Consider the following 19,072-nt stretch of genomic DNA (forward strand, 5'->3'; position numbering starts at 1 on the left):
TAACCTCCTCCAGCCCCTACAATCCTCCCTAATTCTGTAACCTCCGGCCCCCCGACAACACTCCCTATCTCTGTAACCTCCTCCAGCCCCCACATCCCTCCCTATTTCTGTAATCTCCTCCAGTCCCTTCAACCCTCCCTATCCCTGTAACATTCTCCAGTCCCTACAACCCTCCCTATCTCTGTAACCTCCTCCAGCACTTACACCCCTCCCTATCTCTGTAACCTCCTCCAGCACTTACACCCCTCCCTATCTCTGTAACCTCCTCCAGCCCCTACATCCCTCCATATCTCTGTAATCTCCTCCAGTTTTTACAATCCTCCCTATTTCTGTAACCTCCTCCAGCCCCTACAACCCTCCCTATCTCTGTAACCTCCTCCCGCCCCTACACCCCTCCCTATATCTGTAACCTCCTCCAGCCCCTACAATCCTCCCTGTCTCTGTAACCTCCTCCAGCCCCTACAACCCTCCCTATCTCTGTAACCTCCTCCAGCCCCTACAACCCTCCCTATCTCTGTAACCTCCTCCAGCCCCTACCACCCTCCCTATCTCTGTAACCTCCTCCAGCCCTTACAATCCTCCCTATCGCTGTAACCTCCTCCAGCTCCTACACCCCTCCCTATCTCTCTATCCTCCTCCAGCCCCTACAAACCTCCCTATCTCTGTAACCTCCTCCAGCTCCTACAACCCTCCCTCTCTCTGTAACGTCCTCCAGCCCCTACATTCCTCCCTATCGCTGTAACCTCCTCCAACTCCTACACCCCTCCCTATCTCTCTATCCCTCTCCAGCCCCTACAACCCTCCCTATCTCTGTAACCTCCTCCAGCTCCTACAACACTCCCTATCTCTGTAACCTCCTCCATCCCCTACAACCCTCCCTATCTCTGTAACCTCCTCCAGTCCCTACAATCCTCCCTATCTCTGTAACCTCCTCCAGCCCCTACAATCCTCCCTATCTCTGTAACCTCCTCCAACTCCTGCAACCCTACCTATCTCTGTAACCTCCTCGAGCCCCTACACCCCTCCCTATCTCTGTAACCTCCTTCAGCCCCTACAATCCTCCCTAATTCTGTAACCTCCGCCCCCCCGACAACACTCCCTATCTCTGTAACCTCCTCCAGCCCCCACATCCCTCCCTATTTCTGTAATCTCCTCCAGTCCCTTCAACCCTCCCAATCTCTGTAACAGTCTCCAGTCCCTACAACCCTCCCTATCTCTGTAACCTCCTCCAGCCCCTACAACCCTCCCTATCTCTGTAACCTCCTCCAGCCCCTACAACCCTCCCTATCTCTGTAACCTTCTCCAGTCTCTACAACCCTTCCCTACAACCCACTCTATCTCTGTAACCCCCTTCAGCCCCTACAACCCTCCCTATCTCTGTAACCTCCTCCAGCCCTTACGCCCCTCCCTATCTCTGTAACCTCCTCTAGCCCCTACATCCCTCCCTGTCTCTGTAAACTCCTCCAGTCCCTACAACCCTCCCTATCTCTATAACCTCCTTCAGCCCCTACAACCCTCCCTATCTCTGTAATCTCCTCCAGTTTCTACAACCCTCCCTATCTCTGTAACCTCCTCCAGCCCCTACACCTCTCCCTATATCTGTAACCTCCTCCAGCTCCTACAACCCTCCCTATCTCTGTAACCTCCTCCGGCCCCTACAACCCTCCCTATCTCTGTATCCTCCTCCAACCACTTCCACCCTCCCTATCTCTGTAAACACCTCCAGCCCCTACAATCATCCCTATCTCTGTAACCTCCTCCAGCTCCTACAACCCTCCCTATCTCTGTAACCTCCTCCTGTCCCTACACCCCTCCCTATATCTGTAACCTCCTCCAGACCCTACATCCCTCCCTATCTCTCTGTCCTCCTCCAGCCCCTATAACTTCCCTATCTCTGTAACCTCCTCCATTCCCTACAACCCTCCCTATCTCTGTAACCTCCTCCATTCCCTTCAACCCTACCTATCTCTGTAACCTCCTCCAGCCCCTACAACCCTCCCTATCTCTGTAAATTCCTCCAGCCCCTACAATCCTCCGAGATCTTTGTTCTCCGCCAGCTCCTACACCCCTCCCTATCTCTGTAACCTCCTCCAGTCCATACAACCCTCCCTAACTCTGTAACCTTCTCCAGCCCCTCCAGCCCTCCCTATCTCTGTAACCTCCTCCAGCCCCTACAACCCTCCCTATCTCTGTAACCTCCTCCAGCCCCTTCAACCCTCCTTATCTCTGTAACCTCCTCCAGCCCCTACACCCTTCCCTATCTCTGTAACCTCCTCCATCCCCTACAACCCTCCCTATCTCTGTAACCTCCTCCAGTCCCTACAATCCTCCCTATCTATGTAACCTCCTCCTGCCGCTACAATCCTCCCTAATTCTGTGACCTCCGGCCCCCCGACAACACTCCCTATCTCTGTAACCTCCTCCAGCCCCCACATCCCTCCCTATTTCTGTAATCACCTCCAGTCCCTTCCACCCTCCCTATCCCTGTAACATTCTCCAGTCCCTACAACCCTCCCTATCTCTGTAACCTCCTCGAGTCCCTACAACCCTCGCTATCTCTGTAACCTTCTCCTATCCCTACACCCGTCCCTATCTCTGTAACCTTCTCCAGTCTCTACAACCCTCCCCTACAACCCTCCCTATCTCTGTAGCCCCCTCCAGCCCCTACAACCCTCCCTATCTCTGTAACCTCCTCCAGCACTTACACCCCTCCCTATCTCTGTAACCTCCTCCAGCCCCTACATCCCTCCCTATCTCTGTAAACTCCTCCAGTCCCTACAACCCTCCCTATCTCTATAACCTCCTTCAGCCCCTACAACCCTCCCTCTCTCTCTAATCTCCTCCAGTTTTTACAACCCTCCCAATTTCTGTAACCTCCTCCAGCCCCTACAACCCTCCCTATCTCTGTAACCTCCTCCCGCCCCTACACCCCTCCCTATCTCTGTAACCTCCTCCAGCCCCTACAATCCTCCCTGTCTCTGTAACCTCCTCCAGCCCCTACAACCCTCCCTATCTCTGTAACCTCCTCCAGCACCGACCACCCTCCCTATCTCTGTAACCTCCTCCAGCCCTTACAATCCTCCCTATCGCTGTAACCTCCTCCAGCTCCTACACCCCTCCCTATCTCTCTATCCTCCTCCAGCCCCTACAACCCTCCCTATCTCTGTAACCTCCTCCAGCCCCTACACCCTTCCCTATCTCTGTAACCTCCTCCATCCCCTAAAACCCTCCCTATCTCTGTAACCTCCTCCAGTCCCTACAATCCTCCCTATCTCTGTAACCTCCTCCAGCCACTACAATCCTCCCTATCTCTGTAACCTCCTCCAACTCCTGCAACCCTCCCTATCTCTGTAACCTCCTCGAGCCCCTACACCCCTCCCTATCTCTGTAACCTCCTTCAGCCCCTACAATCCTCCCTAATTCTGTAACCTCCGCCCCCCCGACAAGACTCCCTATCTCTGTAACCTCCTCCAGCCCCCACATCCCTCCCTATTTCTGTAATCTCCTCCAGTCCCTTCAACCCTCCCAATCTCTGTGACATTCTCCAGTCCCTACAACCCTCCCTATCTCTGTAATCTCCTCCAGTCCCTTCAACCCTCCCTATCGCTGTAACCTCCTCCATCTCCTACACCCCTCCCTATCTCTCTATCCTCCTCCAGCCCCTGCAACCCTCCCTATCTCTATAACCTCCTCCAGCTCCTACAACCCTCCTTATCTCTGTAACGTCCTCCAGCCCCTAACTCCCTCCCTATCTCTGTAACCTCCTCCAGCCCCTACAACCCTCCCTATCTCTGTAACCTCCTCCAGCCCCTACAACCCTCCCTATTTCTGTAACCTCCTCCAGCCCCTACACCCCTCCCTCTCTGTGTAACCTCCTCCAGCCCCTACAACCCTCCCTATCTCTGTATCCTCCTCCAGCCCCTTCCACCCTCCCTATCTCTGTAATCACCTCCAGCCCCTACAATCCTCCCTATCGCTGTAACCTCCTCCAGCCCCTACAACCCTCCCTATCTCTGTAACCTCCTCCATTCCCTACAACCCTCCCTATCTCTGTAAATTCCTCCAGCCCTACAACCGTCCCTATCTCTGTAACCTCCTCCAACCCCTACACCCCTCCTTATCTCTGTAACCTCCTCCAGTCCCTACAACTCTCCCTATCTCGGTAACATCCTCCAGCCCCTACAATCCTCCGAGATCTTTGTTCTCCTCCAGCTCCTACACCCCTCCCTATCTCTGTAACCTCCTCCAGTCCATACAACCCTCCCTATCTCTGTAACCTTCTCCAGCCCCTACACCCCTCCCTATCTCTGTAACCTCCTCCAGCCCCTACACCCCTCCCTATCTCTGTAACCTCCTCCCGTCCATACAACCCTCCCTATCTCTGTAACCTCCTCCAGCCCCTACAACCCTCCCTATCTCTGTATCCTCCTCCAGCCCCTTCCACCCTCCCTATCTCTGTAATCACCTCCAGCCCCTACAATCCTCCCGTTCGCTGTAACCTCCTCCAGCTCCTACACCCCTCCCTTTCTCTCTGTCCTCCTCCAGCCCCTATAACCACCCTATCTCTGTAACCTCCTCCAGCCCCTACAACCCTCCCTATCTCTGTAACCTCCTCCATTCCCTACAACCCTCCCTATCTCTGTAAATTCCTCCAGCCCCTTCAACCGTCCCTATGTCTGTAACCTCCTCCAACCCCTACACCTCTCCCTATCTCTGTAACCTCCTCCAGCTCCTACACCCCTCCTTATCTCTGTAACCTCCTCCAGTCCCTACAACTCTCCCTATCTCGGTATCATCCTCCAGCCCCTACAATCCTCCGAGATCTTTGTTCTCCTCCAGCTCCTACACCCCTCCCTATCTCTGTAACCTCCTCCAGTCCATACAACCCTCCCTATCTCTGTAACGTCCTCAGGCCCCTTCAACCCTCCCTATCTCAGTAACCTCCTCCAGCCCCTACACCCTTCCGTATCTCTTTAACCTCCTCCATCCCCTACAACCCTCACTATCTCTGTAACCTCCTCCAGTCCCTACAATCCTCCCTATCTCTGTAACCTCCTCCAGCCCCAACAATCCTCCCTATCTCTGTAACCTCCTCCAACCCCTGCAACCCTCCCTATCTCTGTAACCTCCTCCAGCTCCTACACCACTCCCTATCTCTGTAACCTCCTCCAGCCCCTACAATCCTCCCTAATTCTGTAACCTCCGACCCCCGACAACACTCCCTATCTCTGTAACGTCCTCCAGTCCCTACAACCCTCGCTATCTCTGTAACCTTCTCCAGTCCCTACAACCCTCCCCTACAACCCTCCCTATCTCTGTAACCCCCTCCATCCCCTACATCCCTCCCTATCGCTGTAAACTCCTCCAGTCCCTACAACCCTCCCTATCTCTATAACCTCCTTCAGCCCCTACAACCCTCCCTATCTCTGTAATCTCCTCCAGTTCCTACAACTCTCCCTATCTCTGTAACCTCCTCCAGCCCCTACACCCCTCCCTATCTCTCTAACCTCCTCCAGCCCCTACAACCTTCCCTATCTCTGTATCCTCCTCCAGTCCCTACAACCCTCCCTATCTCTGAAACCTCCTCCAGCCCCTACAACCCTCCCTATCTCTGTAACCTCGTCCAGCCCCTACACCCCTCCCTATCTCTGTAACCTCCTCCAGCCCCTACAATCCTCCCTATCGCCGTAACCTCTCCAGCCCCTACAACCCTCCCTATATCTCTATCCTCCTCCAGTCCCTATAACCTCCCTGTCTCGGTAACTTCCTCCAGCTCCTACAACCCTCCCTATCTCTGTAACGCCCTCCAGCCCCTACTACCCTCCCTATCTCTGTAACCTCCTCCAGCCCCTACAACCCTCCATATCTCTGTAAATTCCTCCAGCCCCTACAACCGTCCCTATCTCTGTAACCTCCTCCAGCCCCTACACCCCTCCCTATCTCTGTATCCTCCTCCAGCCCCTACAACTCTCCCTATCTCTGTAACTTCCTCCAACAACTACACCTCTCCCTATCTCTGTAACCTCCTCCTGCCCCTACACCCCTCCCTATCTCTGTAACCTCCTCCAGCCCCTAAAACTCTCCCTATCTCTGTAACTTCCTCCAGCCCCTACAATCCTCCGAGATCTTTGATCTCCTCCAGCTCCTACACCCCTCCCTATCTCTGTAACCTCCTCCAGTCCATACAACCCTCCCTATCTCTGCAACCTTCTCCAGCCCCTACACCCCTCCCTATCTCTGTAACCTCCTCCAGCCCCTACAACCCTGGCTATCTCTGTAACCTCCTCCAGTCCCTACACCCCTCCCTATCTCTGTAACCTCCTCCAGCCCCTACAACCCTCCCTATCTCTGTATCCTCCTCCAGCCCCTTCCACCCTCCCTATCTCTGTAATCACCTCCAGCCCCTACAATCCTCCCTATCGCTGTAACCTCCTCCAGCTCCTACACCCCTCCCTTTCTCTCTGTCCTCCTCCAGCCCCTATAACCTCCCTATCTCTGTAACCTCCTCCAGCCCCTACAACCCTCCCTATCTCTGTAACCTCCTCCATTCCCTACAACCCTCCCTATCTCTGTAAATTCCTCCAGCCTCTTCAACCGTCCCTATGTCTGTAACCTCCTCCAACCCCTACACTTCTCCCTATCTCTGTAACCTCCTCCAGCTCCTACACCCCTCCTTATCTCTGTAACCTCCTCCAGTCCCTACAACTCTCCCTATCTCGGTAACATCCTCCAGCCCCTACAATCCTCCGAGATCTTTGTTCTCCTCCAGCTCCTACACCCCTCCCTATCTCTGTAACCTCCTCCAGCCCCTACAACCCTCCCTATCTCTGTAACCTCCTCCAGTCCATACAACCCTCCCTATCTCTGTAACCTCCTCAGGCCCCTTCAACCCTCCCTATCTCAGTAATCTCCTCCAGCCCCTACACCCTTCCGTATCTCTTTAACCTCCTCCATCCCCTACAACCCTCACTATCTCTGTAACCTCCTCCAGTCCCTACAATCCTCCCTATCTCTGTAACCTCCTCCAGCCCCAACAATCCTCCCTATCTCTGTAACCTCCTCCAACCCCTGCAACCCACCCTATCTCTGTAACCTCCTCCAGCCCCTACACCACTCCCTATCTCTGTAACCTCCTCCAGCCCCTACAATCCTCCCTAATTCTGTAACCTCCGCCCCCCCGACAACACTCCCTATCTCTGTAACCTCCTCCAGCCCCCACATCCCTCCCTATTTCTGTAATCTCCTCCAGTCCCTTAAACCCTCCCTATCTCTGTAACATTCTCCAGTCCCTACAACCCTCCCTATCTCTGTAACGTCCTCCAGTCCCTACAACCCTCGCTATCTCTGTAACCTTCTCCAGTCCCTACAACCCTCCCCTACAACCCTCCCTATCTCTGTAACCCCCTCCATCCCCTACATCCCTCCCTATCTCTGTAAACTCCTCCAGTCCCTACAACCCTCCCTATCTCTATAACCTCCTTCAGCCCCTACAACCCTCCCTATCTCTGTAATCTCCTCCAGTTCATACAACTCTCCCTATCTCTGTAACCTCCTCCAGCCCCTACACCCCTCCCTATCTCTCTAACCTCCTCCAGCCCCTACAACCTTCCCTATCTCTGTATCCTCCTCCAGCCCCTACAACCCTCCCTATCTCTGTAACCTCGTCCAGCCCCTACACCCCTCCCTATCTCTGTAACCTCCTCCAGCCCCTACAATCCTCCCTATCGTCGTAACCTCCTCCAGCTCCTACACCCCTCCCTATCTCTGTAACCTCCTCCAGCCCCTACAACCCTCCCTATCTCTCTATCCTCCTCCAGCCCCTATAACCTCCCTGTCTCGGTAACGTCCTCCAGCCCCTACTACCCTCCCTATCTCTGTAACCTCCTCCAGCTCCTACACCCCTCCCTATCTCTGTAAACTCCTCCAGTCCATACAACCCTCCCTATCTCTGTAACCTTCTCCAGCCCCTACACCCCTCCCTATCTCTGTAACCTCCTCCAGCCCCTACAACCCTCCCTATCTCTGTAACCTCCTCCAGCCCCTACAACCCTCCCTATCTCTGTAACCTCCTCCCGCCCCTACACCCTTCCCTATCTCTGTAACCTCCTCCAGCCCCTACAACCCTCCCTATCTCTGTAACCTCCTCCAGCCCCTACAACCCTCCCTATCTCTGTAACCTCGTCCAGCCCCTACCATCCTCCCTATCTCTGTAACCTCCACCCGCCTGACAACCCTCCCTATCTCTGTAACCTCCTCCAGCCCCCACATCCCTCCCTATTTCTGTAATCTCCTCCTGTCCCTACAACCCTCCCTATCTCTGTAACATTCTCCAGTCCCTGCAACCCTCCCTATCTCTGTAACCTCCTCCAGTCCCTACAACCCTCCCTATCTCTGTAACCTTCTCCGGTCCCTACAACCCTCCCTATCTCTGTAACCTTCTCCAGTCCCTACAACCCTCCCCTACAACCCTCCATATCTCTGTAACCTCCTCCAGCCCCTACAACCCTCCCTATCTCTGTAAATTCCTCCAGCCCCTCCAACCGTCCCTATCTCTGTAACCTCCTCCAACACCTACACCTCTCCCTATCTCTGTAACCTCTTCCAGCTCCTACACCCCTCCCTAACTCTGTAACCTCCTCCAGCCCCTACAACTCTCCCTATCTCTGTAACTTCCTCCAGCCCCCACAATCCTCCGAGATCTTTGTTCTCCTCCAGCTCCGGCAACCCTCCCTATCTCTGTAACCTCCTCCAGTCCATACAACCCTCCCTATCTCTGTAACCTTCTCCAGCCCCTACACCCCTCCCTATCTCTGTAACCTCCTCCAGTCCCTACACCCCTCCCTATCTCTGTAACCTCCTCCAGCCCCTACAACCCTCCCTATCTCTGTATCCTCCTCCAGCCCCTTCCAACCTCCCTATCTCTGTAAACTCCTCCAGTTCCTACAACTCTCCCTATCTCTGTAACCTCCTCCAGCCCCTACACCCCGCCCTATCTCTCTAACCTCCTCCAGCCCCTACAACCTTCCCTATCTCTGTATCCTCCTCCAGCCCCTACAACCCTCCCTATCTCTGTAACCTCGTCCAGCCCCTACACCCCTCCCTATCTCTGTAACCTCCTCCAGCCCCTACAATCCTCCCTATCGCCGTAACCTCATCCAGCTCCTACACCCCTCCCTACCTCTGTAACCTCCTCCAGCCCCTACAACCCTCCCTATCTCTCTATCCTCCTCCAGCCCCTATAACCTCCCTGTCTCGGTAACTTCCTCCAGCTCCTACAAACCTCCCTATCTCTGTAACGTCCTCCAGCCCCTACTACCCTCCCTATCTCTGTAACCTCCTCCAGCCCCTACAACCCTCCCTATCTCTGTAAATTCCTCCAGCCCCTACAACCGTCCCTATCTCTGTAACCTACTCCAGCCCCTACACCCCTCCCTATCTCTGTATCCTCCTCCAGCCCCTACAACTCTCCCTATCTCTGTAACTTCCTCCAACAACTACACCTCTCCCTATCTCTGTAACCTCCTCCTGCCCCTACACCCCTCCCTATCTCTGTAACCTTCTCCAGCCCCTACACCCCTCCCTATCTCTGTAACCTTCTCCAGCCCCTACACCCCTCCCTATCTCTGTAACCTTCTCCAGCCCCTACACCCCTCCCTATCTCTGTAACCTACTCCAGTCCATACAACCCTCCCTATCTCTGCAACCTTCTCCAGCCCCTACACCCCTCCCTATCTCTGTAACCTCCTCCAGCCCCTACAACCCTCCCTATCTCTGTAACCTCCTCCAGTCCCTACACCCCTCCCTATCTCTGTAACCTCCTCCAGCCCCTACAACCATCCCTATCTCTGTATCCTCCTCCAGCCCCTTCCACCCTCCCTATCTCTGTAATCACCTCCAGCCCCTACAATCCTCCCTATCGCTGAAACCTCCTCCAGCTCCTACACCCCTCCCTTTCTCTGTCCTCCTCCAGCCGCTATAACCTCCCTATCTCTGTAACCTCCTCCAGCCCCTACAACCCTTGCTATCTCTGTAACCTCCTCCAAACCCTACACCCCTCCCTATCTCTGTAACCTCCTCCAGCCCCTACAACCCTCCCTATCTCTGTATCCTCCTCCAGCCCCTTCCACCCTCCCTATCTCTGTTATCACCTCCAGCCCCTACAATCCTCCCTATCGCTGTAACCTCCTCCAGCTCCTACACCCCTCCCTTTCTCTCTGTCCTCCTCCAGCCGCTATAACCTCCCTATCTCTGTAACCTCCTCCAGCCCCTACAACCCTCCCTATCTCTGTAACCTCCTCCATTCCCTACAACCCTCCCTATCTCTGTAAATTCCTCCAGCCCCTACAACCGTCCCTATCTCTGTAACCTCCTCCAACCCCTACACGTCTCCCCATCTCTGTAACCTCCTCCAGCTCCTACACCCCTCCTTATCTCTGTAACCTCCTCCAGTCCCTACAACTCTCCCTATCTCTGTAACCTCCTCCATCCCCTACAATCCTCCCTATCTCTGTAACCTCCTCCAGCCCCTACAACTCTCCCTATCTCGGTAACATCCTCCAGCCCCTACAATCCTCCGAGATCTTAGTTCTCCTCCAGCTCCTACACCCCTCCCTATCTCTGTAACCTCCTCCAGTCCATACAACCCTCCCTATCTCTGTAACCTTCTCCAGCCCCTACACCCCTCCCTATCTCTGTAACCTCCTCCAGCCCCTACAATCCTCCCTATCTCTGTAACCTCCTCCAGCCCCAACAATCCTCCCTATCTCTGTAACCTCCTCCAACCCCTGCAACCCTCCCTATCTCTGTAACCTCCTCCAGCCCCTACACCACTCCCTATTTCTGTAACCTCCTCCAGCCCCTACAATCCTCCCTAATTCTGTAACCTCCGCCCCCCCGACAACAATCCCTATCTCTGTAACCTCCTCCAGCCCCCACATCCCTCCCTATTTCTGTAATCTCCTCCAGTCCCTTTAACCCTCCCTATCTCTGTAACATTCTCCAGTCCCTACAACCCTCCCTATCTCTGTAACCTCCTCCAACCCCTACAACCCTCCCTATCTCTGTAACCTCCTCCAACCCCTACACCTCTCCCTATCTCTGTAACCTCCTCCAGCTCCTACACCCCTCCTTATCTCTGTAACCTCCTCCAGTCCCTACAACTCTCCCTATCTCGGTAACATCCTCCAGCCCCTACAATCCTCCGAGATCTTTGTTCTCCTCCAGCTCCTACACCCCTCCCTATCTCTGTAACCTCCTCCAGTCCATACAACCCTCCCTATCTCTGTAACCTTCTCCAGCCCCTGCACCCCTCCCTATCTCTGTAACCTCCTCCAGCCCCTACAACTCTCCCTATCTCTGTAACCTCCTCCAGCCCCTACACCCCTCCCTATCTCTCTAACCTCCTCCAGCCCCTACAACCTTCCCTATCTCTGTATCCTCCTCCAGCCCCTACAACCCTCCCTCTCTCTGTAACCTCCTCCAGCCCCTACAATCCTCCCTATCGCCGTAACCTCCTCCAGCTCCTACACCCCTCCCTATCTCTGTAACCTCCTCCAGCCCCTACAACCCTCCCTATCTCTCTATCCTCCTCCAGCCCCTATAACCTCCCTGTCTCGGTAACTTCCTCCAGCTCCTACAAACCTCCCTATCTCTGTAACGTCCTCCAGCCCCTACAGCCCTCCCTATCTCTGTAACCTCCTCCAGCCCCTACAACCCTCCCTATCTCTGTAAATTCCTCCAGCCCCTACAACCGTCCCTATCTCTGTAACCTCCTCCAACAACTACACCCCTCCCTATCTCTGTAACCTCCTCCAGCCCCTACAACTCTCCCTATCTTTGTAACTTCCTCCAGCCACTACAATCCTCCGAGATCTTTGTTCTCCTCCAGCTCCTACACCCCTCCCTATCTCTGTAACCTCCTCCAGTCCATACAACCCTCCCTATCTCTGCAACCTTCTCCAGCCCCTACACCCCTCCCTATCTCTGTAACCTCCTCCAGCCCCTACAACCCTCCCTATCTCTGTAACCTCCTCCAGTCCCTACACCCCTCCCTATCTCTGTAACCTCCTCCATCCCCTACAACCCTCCCTATCTCTGTATCCTCCTCCAGCCCCTTCCACCCTCCCTATCTCTGTAATCACCTCCAGCCCCTACAATCCTCCCTATCGCTGTAACCTCCTCCAGCTCCTACACCCCTCCCTTTCTCTGTAACCTCCTCCATTCCCTACAACCCTCCCTATCTCTGTAAATTCCTCCAGCCCCTTCAACCGTCCCTATCTCTGTAACCTCCTCCAACCCCTAAACCTCACCCTATCTCTGTAACCTCCTCCAGCTCCTACACCCCTCCTTATCTCTGTAACCTCCTCCAGTCCCTACAACTCTCCCTATCTCGGTAACATCCTCCAGCCTCTACAATCCTCCGAGATCTTTGTTCTCCTCCAGCTCCTACACCCCTCCCTATCTCTGTAACCTCCTCCAGTCCATACAACCCTCCCTATCTCTGTAACCTCCTCAGGCCCCTTCAACCCTCCCTATCTCAGTAACCTCCTCCAGCCCCTACACCCTTCCGTATCTCTTTAACCTCCTCCATCCCCTACAACCCTCACTATCTCTGTAACCTCCTCCAGTCCCTACAATCCTCCCTATCTCTGTAACCTCCTCCAGCCCCAACAATCCTCCCTATCTCTGTAACCTCCTCCAACCCCTGCAACCCTCCCTATCTCTGTAACCTCCTCCAGTCCCTACAACCCTCCCTATCTCTGTAACCTCCTCCAGCCCCTACAACCCTCCCTATCTCTGTAACCTCCTCCAGCCCCTACAACCCTCCCTATCTCTGTAACCTCCTCCAGCCCCTACAACCCTCCCTATCTCTGTAACCTCCTCCAGCCCCTACACCACTCCCTATCTCTGTAACCTCCTCCAGCCCCTACAATCCTCCCTAATTCTGTAACCTCCGCCCCCCCGACAACACTCCCTATCTCTGTAACCTCCTCCAGCCCCCACATCCCTCCCTATTTCTGTAATCTCCTCCAGTCCCTTTAACCCTCCCTATCTCTGTAACATTCTCCAGTCCCTACAACCCTCCCTATCTCTGTAACGTCCTCCAGTCCCTACAACCCTCGCTATCTCTGTAACCTTCTCCAGTCCCTACAACCCTCCCCTACAACCCTCCCTATCTCTGTAACCCCCTCCATCCCCTACATCCCTCCCTATCTCTGTAAACTCCTCCAGTCCCTACAACCCTCCCTATCTCTTTAACCTCCTTCAGCCCCTACAACCCTCCCTATCTCTGTAATCTCCTCCAGTTCCTACAACTCTCCCTATCCCTGTAACCTCCTCCAGCCCCTACACCCCTCCCTATCTCTCTAACCTCCTCCAGCCCCTACAACCTTCCCTATCTCTGTATCCTCCTCCAGCCCCTACAACCCTCCCTATCTCTGTAACCTCGTCCAGCCCCTACACCCCTCCCTATCTCTGTAACCTCCTCCAGCCCCTACAATCCTCCCTATCGCCGTAACCTCCTCCAGCTCCTACACCCCTCCCTATCTCTGTAACCTCCTCCAGCCCCTACAACCCTCCCTATCTCTCTATTCTCCTCCAGCCCCTATAACCTCCCTGTCTCGGTAACTTCCTCCAGCTCCTACAAACCTCCCTATCTCTGTAACGTCCTCCAGCCCCTACTACCCTCCCTATCTCTGTAACCTCCTCCAGCCCCTACAACCCTCCCTATCTCTGTAAATTCCTCCAGCCCCTACAACCGTCCCTATCTCTGTAACCTCCTCCAACAACTACACCTCTCCCTATCTCTGTAACCTCCTCCTGCCCCTACACCCCTCCCTATCTCTGTAACCTCCTCCAGCCCCTACAACTCTCCCTATCTCTGTAACTTCCTCCAGCCCCTACAATCCTCCGAGATCTTTGTTCTCCTCCAGCTCCTACACCCCTCCCTATCTCTGTAACCTCCTCCAGTCCATACACCCCTCCCTATCTCTGTAACCTCTTCCAGCTCCTACACCCCTCCCTATCTCTGTAACCTCCTCCAGCCCCTACAACTCTCCCTATCTCTGTAACTTCCTCCAGCCCCTACAATCCTCCGAGATCTTTGTTCTCCTCCAGCTCCTACACCCCTCCCTATCTCTGTAACCTCCTCCAGTCCATACAACCCTCCCTATCTCTGTAACCTTCTCCAGCCCCTACACCTCTCCCTATCTCTGTAACCTCCTCCAGCCCCTACAACCCTCCCTATCTCTGTTACCTCCTCCAGCCCCTACAACCCTCCCTATCTCTGTAACCTCCTCCAGCCCCTACAACCCTCCCTATCTCTGTAACCTCCTCCAGCCCCTACAATCCTCCCTATCTCTGTAACCTCCACCCGCCTGACAACCCTCCCTATCTCTGTAACCTCCTCCAGCCCCCACATCCCTCCCTATTTCTGTAATCTCCTCCTGTCCCTACAACCCTCCCTATCTCTGTAACATTCTCCAGTCCCTGCAACCCTCCCTATTTCTGTAACCTCCTCCAGTCCCTACAACCCTCCCTATCTCTGTAACCTTCTCCAGTCCCTACAACCCTTCCCTACAACCCTCCCTATCTCTGTAACCTCCTCCAGCCCCTACAACCCTCCCTATCTCTGTAAATTCCTCCAGCCCCTACAACCGTCCCTATCTCTGTAACCTCCTCCAACACCTACACCTCTCCCTATCTCTGTAACCTCTTCCAGCTCCTACACCCCTCCCTAACTCTGTAACCTCCTCCAGCCCCTACAACTCTCCCTATCTCTGTAACTTCCTCCAGCCCCTACAATCCTCCGAGATCTTTGTTCTCCTCCAGCTCCTGCACCCCTCCCTATCTCTGTAACCTCCTCCAGTCCATACAACCCTCCCTATCTCTGTAACCTTCTCCAGCCCCTACACCCCTCCCTATCTCTGTAACCTCCTCCAGCCCCTACACCCCTCCCTATCTCTGTAACCTCCTCCAGCCCCTACAACCCTCCTTATCTCTGTAACCTCCTCCAGCCCCTACACCCTTCCATATCTCTGTAACCTCCTCCAGCCCCTACAACCCTCCCTATCTCCGTAACCTCCTCCAGCCCCTACAACCCTCCCTATCTCTGTAACCTCCTCCAGCCCCTACAATCCTCCCTATCTCTGTAAACTCCTCCAGCACCTTCAACCCTCCCTATCCCTGTAACCTCTTCCAGCCCCTACACCCCTCCCTATCTCTGTAACCTCCTCCAGCCCCTTCAATCCTCCCCATTTCTGTAACCTCCACCCGCCTGACAACCTTCCCTATCTCTGTAACCTCCTCCAGCCCCCACATCCCTCCCTATTTCTGTAATCTCCTCCAGTCCCTACAACCCTCCCTATCTCTGTAACATTCTCCAGTCCCTACACCCCTCCCTATCTCTGTAACCTTCTCCAGTCCCTACAACCCTCCCTATCTCTGTAACCCCCTCCAGCCCCTACAACCCTCCCTATCTCTGTAACCTCCTCCAGCTCCTACACCCCTCCCTATCTCTGTAACCTCCTCCAGCCCCTACAACCCTCCCTATCGCTGTAAACTGCTCCAGTTCCTACAACCCTCCCTATCTCTGTAATCTCCTCCAGTTCCTACAACCCTCCCTATCTCTGTAACCTCCTCCAGCCCCTACACCCCTCCTTATCTCTCTAACCTCCTCCAGCCCCTACAACCCTCCCTATCTCTGTATCCTCCTCCAGCCCCTACACCCCTCCCTATCTCTGTAACCTCCTCCAGCCCCTACACCCCTCCCTATCTCTGTAACCTCCTCCAGCCCCTACACCCCTCCGTATCGCTCTAACCTCCTCCAGCCCCTACACTCCTCCCTATCTCTCTATCCTCCTCCAGCCCCTACAACCCTCCCTATCTCTGTAACCTCCTCCAGCCCCTACACCCCTCCCTATCTCTGTAACCTCCTCCAGCTCCTACACCCCTCCCTATCTCTGTAACCTACTCCAGCCCCTACAACCCTCCCTATCTCTGTAACCTCCTCCAGCCCCTGCAACCCTCCCTATCTCTGTAACCTCCTCCAGCCCCTACAACCCTCCCTATCTCTGTAACCTCCTCCAGCCCCTACACCCCTCCCTATCTCTGTAACCTCCTCCAGCTCCTACACCACTCCCTATCTCTGTAACCTACTCCAGCCCCTACAACCCTCCCTATCTCTGTAACCTCCTCCAGCCCCTACAACCCTCCCTATCTCTGTAACCTCCTCCAGCCCCTACAACCCTCCGAGATCTCTGCGCTTGACCATTGACCATCCCCCGATTCCCATCGCTGCACCATTGGCAGCTGTGCCTTCAGTTGCCTGGGGCCCTAAACTCTGGAATTCCCTCTCTAAACCTCTCTGCCTCTCTCTCTCTGTCTCTGTCTCCTTTCAGACACTCCTTAAAGCTTCCCTCTTTGAGTGAGCTATCGGTCGCCCATCCCTCATATCTGTCCCTGTGGCTCGGGGTCAAAACTGAGTTCGATAATTGCTCCTGTGGGGCAGGCTGGGATCTTTCACCTGGTAAAGTTGCTATATAAATGCAAGATGTTGTTGTGATGAGCTGGTCCACTGTCGAAGCGATTGGCCCAGTGTTGACTGAAGGTATAGTCACCCGTGTTGAATCTGTACCAACCCTGCTCCCTATCCCGGCCCCCAACCCCGAACTGCCCTGAAGACCTGGCAATACCTCTCCAAGTACCTGAGGCACCGTCTAACCTTCTGTGTCTGTTTATCCGGCAGATCCCAACGCCCCGGTTCAGCCAAAGAGACCAAGCAGGAAACAAGAGCGGCCAGAGCCCAGCGAAAGGCCTGGCTTAAGCCCAAACCTCAGAACAGACAAGGAAAACGTAACAGGTACGTCCAACAGCATCGACCATCCCGGTGACTGTCGGCTCTCACCCCCTCCCCCGAACGCCAACCGGCATCACTGAGCAAGTCGCTCAGCTACAATCGAAGTGTGGGGATTATATAAAAACCCTTTTCTAATCCGCTGGTTAGGCCACAGCTGGAGGATTGGCTCCAATTCCGGGCTCCGCCCTTTAGGTAGGATGTCCAGGCCTTGGGGAGGGTGCGGAGGGAGATTTACTAGAATGTTCCCAGGGCTGAGGGAGTTCAGTTCATGTGGAGAGACTGGAGAAGCTGGGATTGTTCTCCTTAGATCAGAGAAGGTTAAGGGGGAGATTGAATCGAGGCGTTCAAAATCATGAGGGGGTTTGGATAGAGTAAATCAGGAGAAACTGTTTCCAGTGACAGGAGGGTTGGTAACCAGAGGGACACAGATTGAAGAGAATGGATGAAACTTGAGGAAGATGAGAAACTTAATGTGATGTAAGTTTCGCTGTGGTGTCTCCAGTAAATGAAAGGGACCGACATGTGAGGGGTCTGCGTAGGATTAACCAGGTTGTTACCCAGTGCCTTTGCAATCGGGTAGCTGTCCCCTGAAGGGAAGGCTGTTTGCCAGCTACAAATTATTGGCCACAGTCCACCAGCTTCAGGGAGATGGGCACCTATTTCAGACGGGTAGCTGGGAGGAGCTGGAGAGATTGAAACCCCTGTGCAGTATATGAAGGTTCCTGACCCCCTGTGATTTAGGAGGTCCCTGACTGAAGGATGTTTATTGGGGGATGGGAGGCTAGGAATCATTTTGGGCAGTTGGATAGTTTGAACTTTGACTGACAGGAGTGCACATGGATTAAATGGAAACCCACGACCACCACCATCTAGAAGGACGAGGGCAGCAGACACATGGGGACACCATCACCTGGAAGTTCCCCTCCAAGTCACTCACCATCCTGACTTGGAAATATATCGGCCGTTCCTTCACTGTCGCTGGGTCAAAATCCTGGAACTCCCTCCCTAACAGCGCTGTGGGTGTACCTACACCACATGGACTGCAGCGGTTCAAGAAGGCAGCTCACCCCCACCTTCTCAAGGGGCAATTAGGGATGGGCAATAAATACTGGCCTAAATAGCGAAGCCCACATCCCCATGACCAACACTGCGATGTCCCAAAGCAGACCACAGACATCAACAGAGACATCCCACCTTCCATCAGCTGCTTTGTGGTGGAGCCACATCCATGAGAATCCACCCAGGAAGTGATGCACGTGTTCCTCCAGGGTCCGGTAGCTCTCTGTCTCCAGCATCTTCTGCTCCTCAGATGTCCGAGGTTTGAATGAGGCCCTGGCCATTAGCAGAATGCAAAGCAGGTTCACACCAGCCTCCAGTGGGATTGACGTTCCCACCATCGGATGATCCCACTGTGATTTCACGTGGGTCTGAAACCAATTTTTAGCCTAATCGCCGAATTCTCCCCCTCTCACCGAATTCTCCCCCTCTCGCCGAATTCTCGCCGAATTCTCCCCCTCTCGCCAAATTCTCCCCCCTCGCCGAATTCTCCTCCTTTCTCGCCGAATTCTCCCCCCTCGCCAAATTCTCCCCTCTCGCCGAATTCTCCTCCCCTCTCGCCGAATTCTCCTCCCCTCTCGCCGAATTCTCCTCCCCTCTTGCCGAATTCTCCTCCGCTCGCCGAATTCTCCCCCCATGCCGAATTCTCCCCTCTCGCCGAATTCTCCTCCACTCTCGCCAAATTCTCCCCTCTCGCCGAATTCTCCCCCCTCGCCGAATTCTCCTCTCTTGCCGAATTCTCCTCTCTCGCCGAATTCTCCATCTCTCGCCGAATTCTCCCTCTCTCGCCGAATTCACCCCCTCTCGCCGAATTCTCCTCCTCTCGCCGAATTCTCCTCCTCTCGCTGAATTCTCCTCTCTCGCCGCATTCTCCTCCTCTCGCCGAATTCTCCCCTCTCGCCGAATTCTCCCCTCTCGTCGAATTCTCCCTCTCTCGCCGAATTCTCCTCCTCTCGCCGAATTCACCCCCTCTTGCCGAATTCTCCTCCTCTCGCCGAATTCTCCTCCTCTCGCTGAATTCTCCTCCTCTCGCCGAATTCTCCTCCTCTCATCGAATTCTCCCCTCTCGTCGAATTCTCCCCTCTCGCCGAATTCTCCCCCTCTCGCCGAATTCTCCCCCTCTCGCCGAATTCTCCCCCTCTCGCCGAATTCTCCTCCTCT

The 19,072-nt window shown here is 54.6% G+C and overlaps 1 protein-coding gene across 1 annotated transcript in view; it reads left to right on the top strand.

The window, feature by feature from the left end:
* LOC121272203 (ephrin-B1-like) overlaps nt 1-19,072 on the top strand; it is a 142,410-nt gene that overhangs the window by 112,662 nt on the left and 10,676 nt on the right. The window contains exon 6 of the mRNA XM_041178729.1: nt 16,745-16,858. Coding sequence (XP_041034663.1) covers nt 16,745-16,858 — 114 coding nt within the window. The remainder of the gene's footprint in view (nt 1-16,744; nt 16,859-19,072) is intronic.

Source organism: Carcharodon carcharias, chromosome 33 (genome assembly GCF_017639515.1).
Source record: "Carcharodon carcharias isolate sCarCar2 chromosome 33, sCarCar2.pri, whole genome shotgun sequence".
NCBI classification, from domain to species: domain Eukaryota; kingdom Metazoa; phylum Chordata; class Chondrichthyes; order Lamniformes; family Lamnidae; genus Carcharodon; species Carcharodon carcharias.